We start from the raw sequence: 18,805 nt of genomic DNA, 5'->3' as shown, positions 1-18,805 counted from the left end.
CTCAATTATGTCCTTGAAGGTCTTGAAAGGGGCCTGCAAATTATTATTATAGCCAAAATAGGCCCCAAATCAGTTAATTTAGTTGCCACTTCTCAAATTTCCCATCATTTAGTTTACTAATTCCAAAATCTTTAAATCTGTGGTGCAATGCAAGAAGACTGGATATGTCTTGTTTTTAAATAATATAATATAACATCTCTCTTCACACAATTCTCACCTGATGATCTCTCAATATCAACACGATTGCAACATTCCTGTCCCAGTGCTGCACATACGGTATACATGTTCACTCAGAGACTTTTACTATGGTCATGAATTACCCTGTATATTCCCCAATGTCAGATGTTTCCGAGATTGTGATTCCCTGCTGTGGCTCAACAATGGTCCTGTAAGGCGATGCCGTTTGTGTGCACACATTCAGTCACATATCTTAATAGCCAGCCTCCCCGGGATCCTGCGGATGGAAATCAATTGTATTTCTGATGCAGCCGATTTAGAAATGAGCAAACACAGGAAGGGATCCAAGCAACTGTGGAAGCAGCACAGACACACAGCACATCTGTAGTATCCATACAGTTTGTCATCGCCGCTGGAGAACAGGCGGGCGTAGTGTGCAATATGCAGGATCCCGCTGGGCAAGAAGCACACCACAAAGATGATGAAAACCAGAGTGCTGATCTTGATAAAAGGTCTCCAGTTACACCCCGATTGTCCAAGATGGTGTACCACTGACACGTGTGCATAGATGGAAATCATAAAGGGAACGACAAAGCCCAGACAAACCAGCATCAGCCTATAGGGTACAAGCAAGGAATGGGATTTTTCTTCCAGGGGAAGCACATCGTGACAGGTGGTGACTCCCAGCTCAGCAAGCCAGTAGCTTTGCCTGACTAGTAGCTCTGGTACAATAGCCGCCCCAAATAGGAACCACACAATCAAGCATGCCCATACTGCAAGCGCGGTCTTGGCCAGCCGTCTATACAAGAAGGGCTTAACCACAGCCAGGTAGCGCTTCAGACTGATGCACGCTATAGTCTGTGCTGAGCAGTAGATGTTCCCGTAAAACAATGCTGTCATCAGCCTGCAGGAGATTTCCCCAAATATCCAGTTGTTTCCACTGAAATGGTAGTGAACGCGCAATGCCAGGGAAAGCAGGAGCAGCAGGTCTGACAAGGCAAGGTTCAGATAAAGTACAACGGTGGACAAGGACTTGGCTTGGAGTCTCAATCTGAGGAAGGCCAGAATGTAGGCATTGGAGGGGATGCCCACAATCATGGCCAAGATGTAAGATAAAGGAAGGATCCAGGTGCTTAAGATCCCTCTGGCATAAGCTGTGGCGGCGTCGTCTGGGTCCACGTCCAGCCAGGGGTCTCCACTGGGATGGACACCGTCTGACAGATGCTTTGTGAGATTACATTGACGTATCTTGCCCTTGAAAGATTTTGGCAACACTTCAGATTGGGTACTGTTTATGGTCCTAGTTGTATTTCCTACATGGGGAAAAAAAATAACAGAAGCTTTATTTTTGAACAATGTAATTTACATAATTGCAGTTCATGAATAACATAAGGAAATGAAATTTAACATTTTTGGATAAGTCTGATATTTAAAATCAGGCATATAGTTAACATATTTTGTTTTTGTAATTGCCCCCTACTAATTGGTTTAGCTTAAATGGTCACGAGGGCAAGCGGTTTCCCCCCCCAAAAAAACCCATGAGAAATAGATCAAAGTTTACTCACCATCAACCTGGATGGTCTGCACAGCCGTGAGACAAATGAGAAGTCCGACTAAAATGTCCGCCATTTCTACCCTATGCAGAAAATTTTAATATTGTTCGATTTCCGTATTTTTCAAAGTTAACAGCCGTTATCCACCAATGAATTCCGCTTTTGGGCATTGCCGCAGCGCTACGAGTGCCAGCGACGCATACTCGAGCTTGGCTGGCTACCTCATAGAATACAAGAGAAGCCTGCCTGTTTGTTCGCTCCTGCATGCATGTTTCCTGTCTAGCCTTGAAAACAAAATTCCCTGTTGCCTGCGTCAGGAACTGCCCACTGACTCACTGGAGTGGGAGGATACAAGTTCATGGTTTAGCATCTGCTGTGGTATTGAAACATTGTCATTAAATACTTGTTACTGGTGTATTTTGCGGAAATACCCAATTTAGCAACATAACGTTCGTGCTGAATATTGTGTTCCATAGTTTGGGTCATCTCACTTTAAAACATGTTAAGCAGCCATCAAGATATTTTTGTTGTTGTACAAATAGTTTTCCAGATAGGGCTATTATTAGCTTTTTTATTTCTTTCCTTATTTTGTTGATAGTTTAATTGTGATAAAATCTACTCTATGCAACAAAGTGGATGGGAAATTTCCCCCGCCAAAGTTTTTTTTTTTTCAAGGACTGAAGCTAATGACCATTTCCTTCCTGCCAGTGGTCAGGGATTGCCTTCGCCCTCCCTGTCTAGAGTTTGCTAAAATTAGCCTTAAAAGTTCAGCTGAATAAACATTTCTTTTAATGGACTTCCTACAGATTGGTAGAGCGGGACAAGAACATTTTCTTTACACGTCTTCCTTTACGTGGTACTATCATTGTACTATCCGCAACTAGATTATCCTCTGGGATTGATTTTTATTTTTTTTTAACACTGGATAACGAATTGCTGTGTTGAATTAACTGATAATGCTTTATGGGACTCATAATTCCTGTTTGGTGATTTTTATATCAATTTACGGTGTTTTGTTCAACTTCAGAACTCGGGAGATGAATCTGCTGTACTGTGGCTGGATCAAATCCAAGATGCGATACATGCAGCCAACCAGGATGCAGAGGAGGCTCTTATAAGTCAGTGCTTCTTTTTTTTTTTCACTTTTAAAAATGGCAGCTCAAGCATTAGGGTCTTTTGGTTCCTATTTATGTAATGTTATGACGTAAATGATTTTTTTTTAAAATCAGATATTAGCTATTTGCATGGATTTTCTGACATGCTTACGTGGTTGAAGGCGCTTGTCTGATAGTGACCAAGTCATTGTGACTCTCTGTCCTTTTTCCACTTTCTTCCCGTAGAATAGAGGATCAACTCTCCATTCCGTAGCGCTTTACTTCCGCTCTTGTTTGTCTCATGTCCTATTTCACCTAACACCAACATCTTTGGCTCAGTCATGCTCTCTTTTGACAGTGGCTGAAGCGGTCGCTGACATAAACAAGATGGTGGCGGAGGGTGACTCCCAGAATACACTGCAGGCTCTGCAATCACCAAAAGCAGGGCTGCGAGTCATACTCGCTGAATGTGCTGACATGTACCAGGCTGAACTGGCACAAACACAAGGAAAGCTGGCACCTGAAGGTTGTTATAGTCATAGATGTCTGGTCGAATTCTGCGTTTGAGCGGAAGTAAATTCTCCCAAATTCTATACATTTTCTCTTAGGTGGCGCTGATGGTGTGTGGGTCAAACACTGCATAAATGACAGATATGACTACTACTATAATCTGGAGACTGGACAAGGTGCCTGGGAGGAGCCGGAAAACTTTGAAGGCAATAGTGGCCACCTCAATAAAGAGGAAATTCAGGTAGCTTGCCACCCTTCAGAACACTACCCATGATGCATTTGTATTAGTCATTTAATATTCATGCTTGCTTGTCCCATTTAGATTGCAGTCAGTTGCGTGACTGCAGAATATAAACGGGAACAATTGTGGTTGGCCAATGAGTTGTTAGTGACGCAGCTGCAGGCGAGGATCCGAGGTTTTCTGGTTAGGCGAAGGCATGCTCAAAGGATGGAGTACCTGCGTCAACAAGAACCTCATATCATCAGACTCCAGGTTGTACTCTCCTGCATTTCACATTCAGTGACTTTTTTTTTTTTTTTAGATTAAATGAATGCCCTTACCAGATATGTGTGTGTAAAATTATAACTTTTGTTGTTGTTTTTTTTATAGGCGTTCTGGAGAGGTTACAAACAGAGAAAAATATACAAGGACAGAATGAAACTGCTTCATAGAAATGTCACCTCAGTTGTCAAGGTGATGCGTTGATTATGTATTGTCAGAAAAAATTTTATACCACAAAACATTTTAAAACATTGATTGACGTGATTTTTTTTTTTTGTTGTTGTCAACTTTTAGATTCAGTCCCTGGTTAAAATGTGGAAAGCCAAACGTGAATATAATGAACGTTTGCAGTACTTCAAAGATCATGTGAGTAACACTTGACTCAATTAGTGTATTCTTATTGTCAACAAGGTTTTGTCTTGATTGGTTGGGCCTGTTTACACAAGGTGTTTACTGATATTTTTGCACATAGGAGAAAGACATTGTGACTATCCAGGCGTTCCTAAAGGCCAATAAAGCAAGAGATGACTATAGAACTCTGAGTAAGTCAATAAGGTTACATTACATAATGGATATCTGTGCACAAAAATATATATTGAACAGTTTGTCTGTTAATGTGAATGAATATTTTCATTTCAACGTTTGATTGTATATTATTTTATTTGTTTCTCTCTCTCTAAGCTGGTGCCAAGGACCCTCCCCTATCAGTGGTGCGCAAGTTTGTCCACTTGCTAGAGCAGAGCGCTTTGGATCTGCAAGAGGAACAGGAAGTGACACGACTCAAGGAAGAGGTGGTCACCAAAATTCGCTCAAATCAACAGATGGAGCAAGATTTGAACCTGATGGACATCAAGATTGGCTTGCTGGTGAAGAACAGGATCACGTTGCAGGTTGCGAGACCGCTCTTCTATTTATGTGTGTTTCGGACATGCGAGGCATGCGACATGTATCGATCACCAACTGCGTCTCTTGTTTCCACTGAAAGGATGTTGTGACTCACAATAAGACAATGAAGAACATGAAAAATCAAGCAAGTAATGATGACCTGGCCACAGCGGACAAACTGGGAATAAAGGGGTTGAGTAAAGGAAAGCGGAAGAAACTGGAAGCCTATCAGCATCTCTTTTACCTCCTTCAGGTAATGTGTCGACCTTTTTCCTGATCCAACAACAACTGTCCGTGTCTGACGCCTGCTTCTTTTTCTTCCACAGACCAACCCGTCCTACTTGGCTAAGCTCATCTTCCAAATGCCCCAAAACAAGTCCACAAAGTTCATGGACACAGTCATCTTCACGTTGTACAACTATGCCTCTAACCAGCGAGAGGAATATCTGCTGCTCAAACTCTTCAAGACTGCTTTAGATGAAGAAATCAGGTAATGCCTTGTCACTCATGCGATGGGCCCCCCCCGAAATTCGGGTTTATGGTTTGAGACCTGGTTTCGATCTGCTGTGATTTTTATCTTTCTGTGTCCCAGATCTAAGGTTGTCCAAATCCAGGACATTGTGACAGGGAATCCCACAGTCATCAAGATGGTGGTGAGCTTCAACCGAGGAGCACGGGGCCACAACACTCTGCGGCAACTTTTATCTCCTGTGGTCAAAGACATCATTGACGACAAAAATCTTGGCATCAACACCAACCCTGTGGATGTTTACAAAGCCTGGGTCAACCAGCTGGAGACGGCCACTGGGGAAGCCAGGTAGAAAAGAACTATTGTCATAATATTTTGATGGCAAGGATGGGAACAGTTGTCTTTTTTTTTATAGTATAATGGGAACAGTTGTCTTTTTTTTTATAGTATAATTATACATCTGCTCAAAGTATAAAATATTTGATGCGCTTTGAAGAATTATTTATTTTTATTTAATTTGAAAACCCTACAAACCTCTCACTGAAGCCAAATGAATTTTCCAGTTTAGCCAGATATCAGTGAGCACACCAGATGGACATTATAATATGCAATAAAATGTTAACGGATGTCTGTTTTTGTGTCATTGTGCGTCAGCAAATTGCCCTATGAAGTGACTCCCGACCAGGCCATGACACATGAGGAAGTACGCAACAGGCTGGATTCTTCCAGTCTGGCACTTCGCTCTGCAACAGATAAAGTCCTTAACTCCATTGTGTCCTCCCTGGATAATATCCCGTAAGTTTTGGCACCTGAAAATGTCTGTGTCCTCTGTGACATTTTTTTTTCTTGCCAAAACATTTTCAGTTAATAATAGAGTTTGGGCAAAAAATGATTTTGAATTTTATTTTCATGTTGATTCCTTTGACTTTGTTTTTGTCTTATTGTTGCCAACATCTGTCTTCTGTAATATGTGCATGTTATGATCAAGTAGATGATTTACTTTCTCATGTTTATATGAAAGAAATAGCCAGGGGAATATTTACAATACACAATGAATGACAATGTTTGCTTCCAGATGATTATTTGCAATTTGTCATCAAAACATCTTTGTCAGATTTTCACCCAGGTTTTATTTTCATATTTCATAGATAAAACACATAAGCATAGCTTTTGAAGAAGTGACTTTCTGGTTCTTTCATAATTTTGAGTTCTGGGTAACTTTTTCCTAATTTTCACAAGCAGACTACTATACTATTCTGTACTGTAAAAAGAAAACTCTGTAAGCTGTGCCAAGGACCAAGTATACCACTAGATGGTGCTGATGTTACAACTGGACGCTGTCAGAACTACACCGTATTTTTAGAATGTGGAAAAGTTGACAAGTTTATTAATTGCCATCAGTATTATCATGTTATTTTCTGTGCATGTTAACCCTTTTGCATGCTCATCATTGCTTGTTGTTTTGCTTGCAGTTATGGCATGAGATATGTAGCAAAGGTCCTGAAGAACTGCCTCCACGAAAAGTTTCCAGATGCATCAGAAGATGAACTGCTAAAGGTAGAAGCCTTCAATTGTGTCATTTACTTATTCTAAAACACCTCTGTTAAAATCCCATCTGTGTCATCACCATGCTGTAATTGACGTCATCTTTCCTTTCCATTGCAGGTAGTTGGAAACCTGCTATACTATCGCTACATGAATCCTGCCATCGTAGCTCCCGATGGATTTGACATAATTGACCTGTCAGCTGGAGGGCAACTCCATGTGGACCAGCGACGCAACCTTGGATCTGTGGCAAAGATGCTCCAGCATGCTGCTGCCAACAAGCTGTTTGAGGGCGAGAATGCACACATGACGCCCCTGAACAACTTCATATCGCAGACATACGAGAAGTTCCGGTGAGAATGCAAAATTAGTTTGGACAAAAGAATAATGCTGAACTTGTGTATATATGGACAATTAATGTGATGATAAAACATGATTTTTTTTTTTTATTAACTTTAGCAATTAATTTATATATATATATATATATATATATATATATATATATATATATATATATATTTCTTTTCCGATAACAAAACCAAAACATTTGAGGAGAAAATATTTTAAATATTAAATAAAAAAATTCCTCTTGTAAGGCCAGGAAAATGTTGTCAGATGTGTTTGCCGGATTTGTAGTTACAAAAATCATCTTGAAACCGATCAGAACGTTGCCTTTTGAATGTGACACATCGACAACAATGTCCCTTATTTGAGCGCTGGTCAGCACCAAATTGTACACCTTCATTGGTCGTCACCTCTTGCACATTTATACACGCATACTTTGCTGAGAAATGAAAGAAAATGACAGCCTCCTCTTAGAACGTTAACAAAAGTGAAATATTGCGTCCTCACAATGTATCTTGCACCAAAAACTGAATCCTTTCTGAATTCTGATTAGGGTGTTCTTCCAGTCTGCCTGCGATGTCCCTGAACCTGAGGAGAAGTTTAACATTGATGAATACTCGGACATGGTGACCCTGAGCAAGCCCATCATCTACATCTCCATCGAGGAGATCATCAATACGCACTCAGTAAGTCCTGTATGTCAAATTTAGAATTGACGTTTTGTTGGCATTATACTCAAACTTTCTATTTCAATCCAGCTTCTTTTGGAGCATCTGGAGGCAATCTCACCAGACCTCAATGACCTGTTGCACGAGCTCTTGCAGGATTTGGGAGATGTCCCAGATGTTGAGACGCTACTTGGTATTTCACATGCTCATGCTACATATTTGGATGCTCAGTGTCACTTCACTTCAATGTCAATTATTTTCCATATTTTTGCTCAAATGAGGTGAAGGAGCCGTTCACGCCAATGACACAAACAGGGATGTTGTCCTCAACCAGCTGGCCAAGACTGAGATCTCCCTCACTCTGACCAGCAAGTTTGAGCTGCTGGAAGGGGACGACAAAGATGTGAAGACTCTCATGACAAAGTGAGTTGAGCCTTTCCAAAATACACACGGTGATTAGACAAGGTGGACATTTTTGCATGTCCTGTTTTTTTTTTTTACTGCTATGTTTTGGGCTTTGTGGTCTGACTTTGGTGCCCTAAGCAAAGTCCAGAAAAAGCAAGTGATTAGATAATGATGTCGCGTTAGAACTTGAGTCACACACGTGCTCACACCGTCATCTTGTAGAAAGCATCCCAAAAGGAGTGAGAGCTGTTAAAATTGAAAGTGAGGACCAACTCCTATTTCCTTTGTACTTTTTTGAAGGAACAATGGCCAAGTGTCCCAATTCGTGCCTGAAATTGTGGCCCTAAATTACTCATTTGATAGTCCGTGAAGAGAGTGAACCTATATGGTTGTTCTCTGTGTTTGACCCTTATTAGGCTTTTTTTTTTTTTCCCAAATGCCTCTAATCCCCCTCCTCTCCGTTATCGCTGTGACGCAACTTTGTCTTTCCTGCACTTGAATCATTTCCTGTCCAAACAGGAAGAAGCTTGCCGACGGCGGTTATCTTCCCTATAAACGTGTATCCTTCTGTGTGTAACATGTTGCATTAGAAAGATGATTACATCCCAGCCTTGAGATGTTCTCTTATAAAATTCTATTTGGTATCCGTATTTAGTGGCTGACAGTAAAAATACGGTACTTTTAAAACAAGAGTCTTGTAAAAAACCTGTCATAAGACGCGCTGCATCAAAGGGCGCAACACCAGTTGAGGGTGCTATTTCCGTATTTAATGCATATACTAGGCGCGCCGCGCTACAAGGCGCTAGCCTAGTTCTAGTGCTCGCGTTAGCTCGAGCAGCTGCTCGCGTTAGCTGATGCCAGCTCACCAGGACTCAATCCCCAAAGAGATTGTTGCAAAGGGTATCACCCCATTTCAATGACAAATGTCATAAAACTATTAGGAATGATTGTCAATAACAATGACTCTAACTAATAAAAGATGTCTTGGCAATAGTCTACTAGACAACGTCAGGGGAGGGACTTCACTGGTCACCACACTCCTTAGAGTCACGGTTTCAAATCAAAACCAAAAAAAAACTCAGCATACAAGCAAACAATGAAACAAAGAAATAAGATTAACACAAAACATGTATCTCTCATGCCATCTATATACCCAAAAGAAATAAAAAAACACAAAAAGATTATAGCAATGGCTTCTTGGAAGCCACTCACACTCAGCCAATCACATGGCTGTTTAGAGAGATGTGCTGTTGTGCTTTGGGCTTTTTGCAGTCTGTTACCTAAACCTGGGACGTTTCTTGCTTGCAATAACATAAATGATAAGACAGACTACAACATTGTGGACAGCTGCCCTTTTGCCCGGCTTTCTCCTACACCATCACCCAAACACATTAGTCACATAATGTATAAGTCACGGTCAATTTGAAGCATAGATGACTCAGACTTTGTCCAGCAGGGTGTGCTAACATGCACTCCGAACAGCCCAATGAGTAAAAGGGTTGATGGTCGCGAGTGATGTTTAGTCCATATAATGGGCGCGTCGCTTCACAAGGCGCTTTGATTGTTTTGGGAAAGATTAGGGACTTTAAAGAGCGCCCTATGACCCGGAAAATACGGTAATAATGACAAAAGATGTGAGTCATTGTGTGTATTTCGCATACAAACGAAAATATGGTTCTTTATAACGATAGTTTTTGTTCGAAGGAAAAATATGCTTTTCAATCCTACATTACTATAAATCTCGCGGAAGGCAAATTTAATTGATATAAAAATAGAATGTTTTGATTTGTTGGCTTCTTCAAGCATGTGCTGCTTTTGCACATCATGATCGTCTGCCTTTGTCTTTGTAGGACAAAGAAACTTATAGTCGATGTGATCCGAATTCAACCTGGAGAGACTTTGCCTGAAATTTTAGAGACCCCGGCCACAGCTCCTCAGGTGATATTTTTGTTTACTTTGCTAAAAGTCATTTTGTTCATGTGCAATTATTTTGTTTGTCTGACTGTTATGTTATTTATTAATTTTTTTTTTGGACTGTACTGTTTGACCTTTTTTCTCCTAGGAGTCGGAGCATACCAAAATAGCAGTGCGCCGGGCGGTTCAGGACGCTCAGACCCCCGACGGTCTGAAGAGCAGCCCTGCTGTACTGGAGGACAGTCAGCTCCCTCTGGAGCAGAAAAAGCGGAAGATTCTGAGGAACCTTCGGAACTTGGAGCAGGCTAACCTTGTCGCTGCCAAAAACAAATACCAGGACATCATCAATGACATTGCCAAGGTGTGAAAGCAGCACACTTAGAAGCATGTACTGTCGTCACACAAGTGTTGTCCGGCCTCTCATCGAGGCTACCCAATTCTGATTGTCAGGATATTCGCTACCAAAGACGCTACAGACAAAGGCGGAAGGTCGAGCTTGTGAAGCTCCAGCAGACGCTTTCAGCACTCAATTCAAAAACAACCTTCTACCAGGAGCAGATGAACTATTACGACACCTACATCAAGACATGCTTGGACAACCTCAACCGCAAGTGAGCATGGTGCCCTTCATGGATTGCATGGCTTGGTTGTGATCACAATGCTCACGCGTCATTGTGTTATATGTGTGTGTAGGAATTCACGCAGATCCATCAAAGTGGAAAGCAAGGCAGATGAGAAGGGCAGCAAAAAGGGGAAGCCTCAATCTTTGAAGTACACCGGAGCAAGGCTGCACGAGAAAGGAGTCATTCTAGAGATCGAAGGACTTCAGACCAACCAGTGAGTTGAGCAGTTTAATGATTGCCCAACCATTATGTTGAGGAAAATTATCCACCATCACTTAAATGGTCTGAAAAACAATTAAGACAAATGATGCATCTTTGTTAGACTATCAGCACCGGTGAGTCGGTGGCAGATTAACCTGCGTACGATCTTATCTTCATCACCCGTCAATTGGAGAGCAGATCAAACGCTCTAAAAAGCTTTGAATGCACACACTTGTGGTCTTAATTGCATTACACTCTTGACACTTTATTCCTGTTCAATACTTGCATTTTGCATTGTCCTCCCAAATCGTTCAGCTCCACATTAAATCCAACACTGTCACATAGAATTTCCCTTTATATGTCAAAGTGTTGATTACAATTATTTGGACATAGAATTTCCCTTTATATGTCAAAGTGTTGATTACAATTATTTGGACATGAAACGTATCATTGTTACATCCGTAGTGATTTTACTGGAAATGATTCCCCTCCATTCTGCCGCATTCAACACTTTTTTATGAATCTGTTGTCTTTTGTGTGGCAGGTTCAAAAATGTCATGTTTGAAATTTCACCAAGTGAGGAAGTCGGGGATTTTGAGGTGAAAGCTAAATTTATGGGCGTTGAGATGGAAAAAGTTCAGCTCCATTTCCAGGTAAGCATGCTTCCAGTGTGTCTTATTCCCACCAGACACAATGACTTTCATCCAGTCATCTTAATTTGTTGTGTTTAGCACAGCACTGGTAAAACTTTGATCTTGGAAAGATTTGTACCATATATATCTTTTTGCGGTTGCAATAATTTTTGTCTGGTGTTTTGTCTCCAGGACCTCCTGCAGCTCCAATATGAAGGCGTGGCTGTCCTGAAGATGTTCGACAAAGCTAAAGTCAATGTAAACTTGCTCATCTTCCTCCTAAATAAAAAATTCTATGGAAAGTGATTGACAATAGGAAATATGGGGAATTGTTTGTGCCTTATGACAAGATTCAGTTTGTTCAGCAAAAATGAAGGTTGTCAGAAAATGTACCATGTAATACCATTTTTTTTCTCCAAATAATTTAATGAAGCCGTTTATTTTTTTTTTTCTTTTTCGGAGAGCAAAATTTAATGTATTTTAATTAGAAAGATATTCTTTGTCAGAGAAACACTGTTTTGTTGTCCCTTGTATGTTGACTAAGCAATTACATCAGAAGGCCGCCACGCTCTTTGCTTATTCAAATGTTGCAGTTCACCAGTGCCTTTTTAATTATTGCATCTAAATAATCATATTTTAATTAATAAAACTTTTAAATGCTATGACTAATGTATTGTATATGTATTGGTGGTGTATGTGATTTTGACCATCAGTGTATAATAAATAAAAAAAATGAGATTTCCTTTTGGGGGGCCCTTGCAGTTATACAATTTTATAAATTAAAATAAGTTGTTAAACATTGCCTTTATAAAAATAAAAACACCAAAGATGATTGTCTCAGTTTTAAATGACACTCAAAGGAGAATTTATTTAGTATTGTAAATTTAGTTTGCTGTGGCGTAGAACTACAATATATCATAATGAGAGGAGAAATTAATGCAAAATCACGTGAGATTGGTGTGTTGAATTTATAACGAGGGATTCTTGGGGAGGAGTCAAAGGCAGCACTCTGACTGGACTATATTATAACACACTAGTTGCACTAACACCATTCCTGATTGACAGTAAAAGTAACATTACATTCAAAATGCTTCAAGGAGGGAGAGCCACAGGTCACCCGTCAGTTTGGCTGTTAGTGGTGTTCTCACTTCAAAGCTCAGCACTCGCAACACGTAATGGTAAGTTCCCGTATTTTTATTTTTCAATCGAGACAAAAAACTTAGATGACCGTTTTCCTATTAGGTGACTTTTGTCTTATGCAAATGTAATAATTTTAAAGCCATGTTATGTATAGCCTGCTCTATATGATATCTGGCCACAATTTTTGGTACACTTGTATCCAATGACTATCTGCAATTCTACCTTTGGTAAAGATAACAATGGGTGTAGTTTTCAACACTCACTGTCAGTGGTGCAGAATTCTGCTGCATCGTACCGAGCTGTTTCAAATATTTTGGTTACGTTGGTTGGCGAGAACATCAGCGATGTATTTTTCTCTTGTAAGAATCCAGATATTCAATCCCATCTAAGTGTTTTTGTCTGTTTGTTCACATGGCACGGTAAAGGAGTGGCTCATGGCTGGCATTTTAAGGATGACACAGTTCAAAAAGAAATGTGTGTGTGTATATATATATATAAATATATATATATATCAATATCACCTGGAACGTTGACCTAATATCTAAAGCTTTTTGCACAGTTCACTTATTTTTAAGACTTAACTTTTGCTTTGTCACACGGTTTCACGCATCTCTGTTCAGGAACATCATTAAAGGGATCATCCAGCCAGGATGGTCTGTTTTTCAATAACAAGCTCTATTTATAAATGATATTGGCTTGTATTTTCTATTTTATCAGAATCAGAAATTCCTTTTATTGTCATTGTACTCAAGTGTGCAACGAGATCAGAGATCAATTTGTGTTGGAGAAAACAATACAAAACTTAGGAGTTTAAAATTATGGCCACGCCCACCTAACATCCCTCCATGTCTTCTGTGGGAGTCACTGGAGGGACCGATCACAACTTGTCCATTCAAAGTCATTGTGAATAAGTTGCTGATGTCAAAATAACCCAAAATGGATGTGGACAACTCTTCTTGGGCCCACTTCAACCTCTGTATTTTTTTTATTTATTTTTTTTTGTTTTCATATTAACTTTATATGTTTAATTTTTACCTAATCATTTTAATCTGCCGAGATCAATATTCAGGATCCCACTGCATGTTTGGTGTGTTGTTTATAACAACCAATGTCTGTTGTTGTAACTGAATGTGCCACATTTTGAGTTTGAAGGTGTAACCAGACTGCATTAGACTGTGCAGGTGTACCATTGTGGCTTGCTCCGTGAACGTGATCAAGGGTCAGCTTCCACTAGAAAACATAATTTCCATTGAAAAACAAAAAAAAAACTAAAAACACAACACACAATTTCTGTTTATTTTTTTTTTCCCATGTTGAAGCCTCTCAGTTTTTCCCACGGACATTCTCTGGCCACGTTGATGACTACATGGACCCGTCTGTGCTTGACCCCTTCGGTGATGACACCGGTTCCGGCTCGGGTTCCCAACCCGAACCCGTGAGACGACACCGCGGCTCACATCGTCATCTTCACAGGCACTACTTTGTCTCGGAGGAGGCCAAGCGGTTCCTGCGTAGCTGCCTGGCCACCGCCTTCGTCCCGACGGTCTACACTTTCATCTTCATCATTAGCGTGCCACTCAACCTTGTCGCCGCAGTGATGTTTGTGCACCCCGTCCGTCCCAGAAAGCCCGCCATCATCTACATGCTGAACCTGGCATGTGCTGACCTGCTCTTCGGCTTGCTCCTCCCTTTCAAGATAGCCTACCATTACCACGGCAACAACTGGATCTACGGCCCGTTCATGTGCAGGGTTGTGACCGCGGCCTTCTACTGCAACATGTACTGCTCGGTCCTGCTCATGGCGTGCATCAGCATTGACCGCTTCCTGGCTGTGGTCTACCCCATGAACTCGCTGACATGGCGCAGCAGTCAGACGGCTTGGGCCGTGTGCGCTGCCATGTGGCTGCTGGCCCTCGCGGGTGTGGCGCCTCTCTTGGCCTCGGGTCAGACGGCATACTTGCCCCACCTGGACATCACAACCTGCCACGACGTGCAAGATTCCGAGAAACTGAAATCCTATTATCGTTACTTCTTCCCCATCTACTGCTCCGTGTTCTTCTTCATCCCGCTCGTCTTAACAGTGGCTTGTTATGTGCGAATCATCCGGGTCTTGGCAGCCTCCAACGTGGAGAACCGTCCGAAAAAGACGCGGGCGGTGGTGATGGCTGCCGTCGTACTGGTCGTGTTTGTGGTCTGCTTCACCCCCGCTAACATCATCCTAATGGTCCACTACGTCCAAGTCAACCATAAATCCGGTGACACCTCTTATCGGGCCTATTTGCTCGCCATGTGCGCCGGGAGCCTCAGCTGCTGCCTGGACCCACTCCTCTACTACTTTGGCTCATCACAGTGCAGGAAACGGGTGGCGGCGCTGTTCGGATGCCGACGTCTTCATCAGACCCCGAGCATCTTACGCACACAGAGCACCCGAACCAGTGGGCAAAGGGACAACAACAAGTCATGCAAATTAGATGTTGCTCAAAGTGGGTCTGGGGGCCAGTACTGCAAATTGGACACTTAAGTGCTTGACAGGTCTCAATCTGTCATTGTCATAAGATTCATTTTATTGTTCAACGATTTAGTGGTTGAGTGGTGAATTGGTTATTGTGTGTCAGCTTTACATGTATAGTACAACAGACCTTCTTCATTTTCTATCACAAACCTAGCTTAGTTTGAACAAGCTTTGCTACGAGCTGAGAGCAAACCTTGATCAGTCAAAACTATAATCGGCACTCATGATCGATACACTTGTGTTGTTGTTGTTGTGATACAAAGAGCTCCGGTATAAGGAAATCTACTGACTGGTAAACAACTAATTTTCATCAGAGATGTCTTCCTATGCGATGTGCCCCATTGCGTAATTTTTATGCTGATTTAAAAAAAACTCTTTACTTTTGACTCTAGCACATCAAGTGTTTGAGGTGTTTTGACTTATAAAATACAGATTTTACTATTCCGTGTTGCTGAACCTAACTCATAATTTGTAATTATTACTTAATAACCCTATTACATATTTTACTATTGGTATATTAATAAGAGTAAGAACAATAATATTCTGATTATTATTCATCCATTTTCCAATCCTCTTATCCTTATGAGGGCCGTGGGCATACTGGAGCCTATCCCGGCCGTCTTCGGGAAGTCTGGATTGGCTTAATCGCTCCTCAGACTTATTTAGAGTATTCCATTATTCTACCATGCATGTTTTTTAGAACGTTGGGGGGGAAAACCCATGCAAGCATGGGGAGTATATGTAAACTCCATGCAGGAATGTAGCCACGGACCTGTGCACTGTGAGGCGGACATGCTAGTCAGTCACCCCTCTGCTGTTCTTCTTCTTATTGTTGTTATTATTGAGACTTGATGTGCTAGAGAAAAAAATGAGGGCTGATTCAGGATCATGACAATAAAGTATTTCCTTGCATCTCTGATTTAAAAAAATCGAATTCCTGCTCTTCAGCCATTTGTTATTGTGGTTTGCTGCAGTGTAAAATAAAACTTAGCATCATATGTTTAAAAAGGTGGAATGTAACATCCATCAATTTACTGTACTTTTTGGGCTGGGAGAAATCACATGATTCGACTGCCTTAAAGTCAGGTGTCCATTTTAACCTGAATTTTAATTGACCAAACATGCCTCTTTGTCCTTTAAAAATGAATTAAGACTTATAATTATCGATTCGGCTCTACAGTTTTGATTCCAATTGCACCGTGCAGGTGTACCTAATGTTATGACTGGTGTATTTTTTTTTCTTTCACTCATACAACAAATGAGCTAGATTTTACTGAAAGGAATCATAGAGCGTAGAATCTGTCTAAGCAACTACTGTAAGTGTTTTCAATGTTTCTTTTCTTCTTGGCAAGCCTCACTCTGTGGTCTGCTTGTCATCAGGACACAGCTCTGGAATAGAAAGATAAAGACAAAAGGAAGGAAAGACAAAATGATGTGAAGAGGAATTTGAGCGTGAGCACAGTCGCACTCTAACACGCACTACATTTTAGTATTCAAGTTAACAAAAAAAAAACACTCACCTGAAATTCCGTCATATTTGTGGATGTTCTTCGGGAAGTTCAGACAGTCGACTTGCTTTTTGAACACTTCGACATCTTGGGGATCAATTGCTCCACTCCGTGCTGAGAGGGTTATTATTTATTTTAAAAAGGCACATTGATGTATACATGTGTGAGAGAGAATGATAGTTGCACACTTACTGAAGTGCAGGATGAATCTCCCAGTGACATCAAGGTTTCGAAAGGTGTCTGTCCACAGGAGGCAGTCAGAGCATGTCCTCAGGACGTAGCCTTTGTGGTCAGATAGGTTTTCTTCGGAGAACATGCACATTCTGGTTACGCAAGATTATTCACACGCAGACAGTACGGATGTTTTTGTCACAAGAAATACATTGAAAATTAAGATGAAAATGCAAATGTTTCTTACTTAAGAGTTAAATAGACCCGGGTGTACTCGGGTATTGATTCTCCTGTGCGCCACAATTTAAGACTCATTGGAATGGAATACGATAGAAGCTCCTAAATCTCAATTTGTCTCATGACACTTCCATTTTGTTGATTCATTTTTGCTTTGAATATTCCTAAATGCCATACAACAATACAGTGTGATTAACCACAGTATAATCTAAAATTAGAGCGGAACTCGCCAACAGTCATTTCGTGGTATGTTGTAATACTGTATACCGTACAGGTACACTTGATGAATATTCTTACAAGCCTCACGAAAATCTTCCAACTGGAATTGGGATTGAATTTCCCACCCTCTTTCGGATGTGATGTCACGAGATGACTTGAAAAGCGACACATAAATGGCTTTCTTTCTACTCCAAAAGTGAGAAGTGATATTTTTGTCATGTAGAACGTGTATTAATTGTGCATGTGACGAAAGGAGTGTGCAATTCTATTTTTCGGCAGCAGGTGGCAGTAGCGAAAAACCGTTCACCCAACTGTGATCCACTTACTGCGAAACGTGGCGGTGAGTTCAACAACTGTTGCGTTGACTTCTCCAAAAATGCAACGATTGCTGTGGGCACAACAACAACATCCAAGCTTGCAGTATATTTATTGATTATTTTTAATCAAAGTTGTGCAACTGCATGAAGCAACTTACAAGCTGTAATCGCCCCATCGCATTGTCACAATTTGACTGTCTGATGTTGGAGACAAGTCTATCCAGGAACTTTTCAATGAGGCTAACGCATGGTGGTAGGGCAGCGGGTCACCTGCTCCCATCACATACACCCATTTACCAAATACCTGCACCATAGACCAGTAAAAGTTACTGGAGCATTAGGAGCATGTGATTAATTTCAAGCATTACAAAGATAATAATGCTTAAATTGTTAAAAAAAAAAAACAAACAAACAAAAAAAAAACAGTTGAGTTAACTCAAAATTTCAAGGCAATAAACTTCAATAACTTTTTAATTTGGGTCATTCAACTAAATGTGTTAAATTTTACTGTGGTAAAAATTGGGCTTTCCTGCATTTCACGACAAAGATTGTTTTAGGCCCCGTTTTTTTTTTTTATAGTCTAGTATTATTCGACATTATTCCAATACTTTAATTCAATAAAAAAGCTCCGTTTACCAGCTGTGGGTCCTCTGGCAAGAAAGGTTGGATCAGGTCCTTGCAGTCCGGTGCAGAAGCCCCACAAAGTGCAGCGAGTGCTAACAAAAAATTCACAACAGGCCAAGTCATGGTCTCTCTGCCTTACGATAACTGTGTTACTGCCCAACACTGATCTCTCTCTGGGCTCTCAAAAAGTAAACTTCTAGCGTTAGACGGAAAGAAAGGATGTGCTCGACAAACACCAAAAAAAAAAAAAAAAAATGCTCCAAGGAGCACTGTGAGGAATCATGCAGAGACGTGCTTTCAACAAGCGCTGAATGACCATTTCAAAGGTCCTCTGTCAGCCTTGAATGGACTCTGGGCGAAGTGCCACGACTCCTCTTTGAATTAACGGGAAAAATCCTCTCGCTTGTGTAATGAAAGTTGTTTTCCCACTAAGGATTTGTGTTGCAGTGACGATGTGGCCCCGACAGTACAAAGTTACCAGGCAACAGTTTTTGTTGAAGTTTCTTGTTAAGAACAACGTGTCATCTTTTCTATGCAAGGGGTTAGAGAAAGAA

General features: G+C 40.9%; 4 protein-coding genes across 4 annotated transcripts in view; 2 read left to right on the top strand and 2 right to left on the bottom strand.

Annotated features, from left to right (window-relative positions):
* The window catches only part of iqgap2 (IQ motif containing GTPase activating protein 2), a 29,472-nt gene extending 17,287 nt beyond the window's left edge, over nucleotides 1–12,185 (top strand). The window contains exons 16-38 of the mRNA XM_088296399.1: nucleotides 2,758–2,848; nucleotides 3,183–3,350; nucleotides 3,433–3,575; nucleotides 3,657–3,827; nucleotides 3,945–4,028; nucleotides 4,131–4,202; nucleotides 4,309–4,378; nucleotides 4,518–4,726; nucleotides 4,822–4,974; nucleotides 5,048–5,211; nucleotides 5,314–5,538; nucleotides 5,845–5,985; nucleotides 6,663–6,747; nucleotides 6,856–7,088; nucleotides 7,634–7,766; nucleotides 7,839–7,941; nucleotides 8,030–8,171; nucleotides 10,004–10,091; nucleotides 10,216–10,428; nucleotides 10,518–10,678; nucleotides 10,761–10,904; nucleotides 11,436–11,544; nucleotides 11,716–12,185. Coding sequence (XP_088152525.1) covers nucleotides 2,758–2,848; nucleotides 3,183–3,350; nucleotides 3,433–3,575; nucleotides 3,657–3,827; nucleotides 3,945–4,028; nucleotides 4,131–4,202; nucleotides 4,309–4,378; nucleotides 4,518–4,726; nucleotides 4,822–4,974; nucleotides 5,048–5,211; nucleotides 5,314–5,538; nucleotides 5,845–5,985; nucleotides 6,663–6,747; nucleotides 6,856–7,088; nucleotides 7,634–7,766; nucleotides 7,839–7,941; nucleotides 8,030–8,171; nucleotides 10,004–10,091; nucleotides 10,216–10,428; nucleotides 10,518–10,678; nucleotides 10,761–10,904; nucleotides 11,436–11,544; nucleotides 11,716–11,829 — 3,216 coding nt within the window. The 3' untranslated portion in view covers nucleotides 11,830–12,185. The remainder of the gene's footprint in view (nucleotides 1–2,757; nucleotides 2,849–3,182; nucleotides 3,351–3,432; nucleotides 3,576–3,656; nucleotides 3,828–3,944; nucleotides 4,029–4,130; nucleotides 4,203–4,308; nucleotides 4,379–4,517; nucleotides 4,727–4,821; nucleotides 4,975–5,047; nucleotides 5,212–5,313; nucleotides 5,539–5,844; nucleotides 5,986–6,662; nucleotides 6,748–6,855; nucleotides 7,089–7,633; nucleotides 7,767–7,838; nucleotides 7,942–8,029; nucleotides 8,172–10,003; nucleotides 10,092–10,215; nucleotides 10,429–10,517; nucleotides 10,679–10,760; nucleotides 10,905–11,435; nucleotides 11,545–11,715) is intronic.
* f2rl2 (coagulation factor II (thrombin) receptor-like 2) lies at nucleotides 183–1,995 on the bottom strand. The gene is made up of 2 exons (XM_088296423.1): nucleotides 1,743–1,995; nucleotides 183–1,490 (listed from the first exon to the last, which is right to left on the bottom strand). The coding sequence occupies exons 1-2, from the start codon at nucleotides 1,804–1,806 to the stop codon at nucleotides 418–420; spliced, it is 1,137 nt and encodes a 378-aa protein (XP_088152549.1). The 5' UTR covers nucleotides 1,807–1,995; the 3' UTR covers nucleotides 183–417.
* A 179-nt stretch (nucleotides 12,186–12,364) lies between the features above and the next one.
* On the top strand, nucleotides 12,365–17,482 carry f2r (coagulation factor II (thrombin) receptor). Its single transcript, XM_088296413.1, has 2 exons — nucleotides 12,365–12,701; nucleotides 13,983–17,482. The coding sequence occupies exons 1-2, from the start codon at nucleotides 12,611–12,613 to the stop codon at nucleotides 15,182–15,184; spliced, it is 1,293 nt and encodes a 430-aa protein (XP_088152539.1). The 5' UTR covers nucleotides 12,365–12,610; the 3' UTR covers nucleotides 15,185–17,482.
* Nucleotides 15,205–18,661, bottom strand: LOC148344317 (uncharacterized). The gene is made up of 6 exons (XM_088296447.1): nucleotides 18,264–18,661; nucleotides 17,786–17,931; nucleotides 17,637–17,698; nucleotides 16,876–16,986; nucleotides 16,696–16,797; nucleotides 15,205–16,564 (listed from the first exon to the last, which is right to left on the bottom strand). The coding sequence occupies exons 1-6, from the start codon at nucleotides 18,372–18,374 to the stop codon at nucleotides 16,530–16,532; spliced, it is 567 nt and encodes a 188-aa protein (XP_088152573.1). The 5' UTR covers nucleotides 18,375–18,661; the 3' UTR covers nucleotides 15,205–16,529.
* Between the last annotated feature and the right edge of the window lie 144 nt (nucleotides 18,662–18,805).

This window comes from Idiotropiscis lumnitzeri, chromosome 1, assembly GCF_059441095.1.
Source record: "Idiotropiscis lumnitzeri isolate Australia: NSW breed Sydney's pygmy pipehorse chromosome 1, RoL_Ilum_1.0, whole genome shotgun sequence".
Classification (NCBI taxonomy): domain Eukaryota; kingdom Metazoa; phylum Chordata; class Actinopteri; order Syngnathiformes; family Syngnathidae; genus Idiotropiscis; species Idiotropiscis lumnitzeri.
The sequence above is the reverse complement of the archived record's forward strand: the minus strand, read 5'-3'. Positions and strand labels throughout refer to the sequence as shown.

What these genes read in the sequence shown, in the direction of transcription:
- f2rl2 (XM_088296423.1), bottom strand. Translation starts at nt 1,806, where the DNA reads ATGGCGGACATTTTAGTCGGACTTCTCATTTGTCTCACGGCTGTGCAG. An exon ending in GCAGACCATCCAGGTTGATG is followed by an intron (nt 1,491 to 1,742) that starts GTGAGTAAACTT and finishes TTCCCCATGTAG; the next exon opens with GAAATACAACTAGGACCATA.
- f2r (XM_088296413.1), top strand. Translation starts at nt 12,611, where the DNA reads ATGCTTCAAGGAGGGAGAGCCACAGGTCACCCGTCAGTTTGGCTGTTA. An exon ending in AGCACTCGCAACACGTAATG is followed by an intron (nt 12,702 to 13,982) that starts GTAAGTTCCCGT and finishes CCCATGTTGAAG; the next exon opens with CCTCTCAGTTTTTCCCACGG.
- LOC148344317 (XM_088296447.1), bottom strand. Translation starts at nt 18,374, where the DNA reads ATGACTTGGCCTGTTGTGAATTTTTTGTTAGCACTCGCTGCACTTTGT. An exon ending in TGCCAGAGGACCCACAGCTG is followed by an intron (nt 17,932 to 18,263) that starts GTAAACGGAGCT and finishes TCTATGGTGCAG; the next exon opens with GTATTTGGTAAATGGGTGTA. An exon ending in CAAATATGACGGAATTTCAG is followed by an intron (nt 16,565 to 16,695) that starts GTGAGTGTTTTT and finishes TTTCTATTCCAG; the next exon opens with AGCTGTGTCCTGATGACAAG.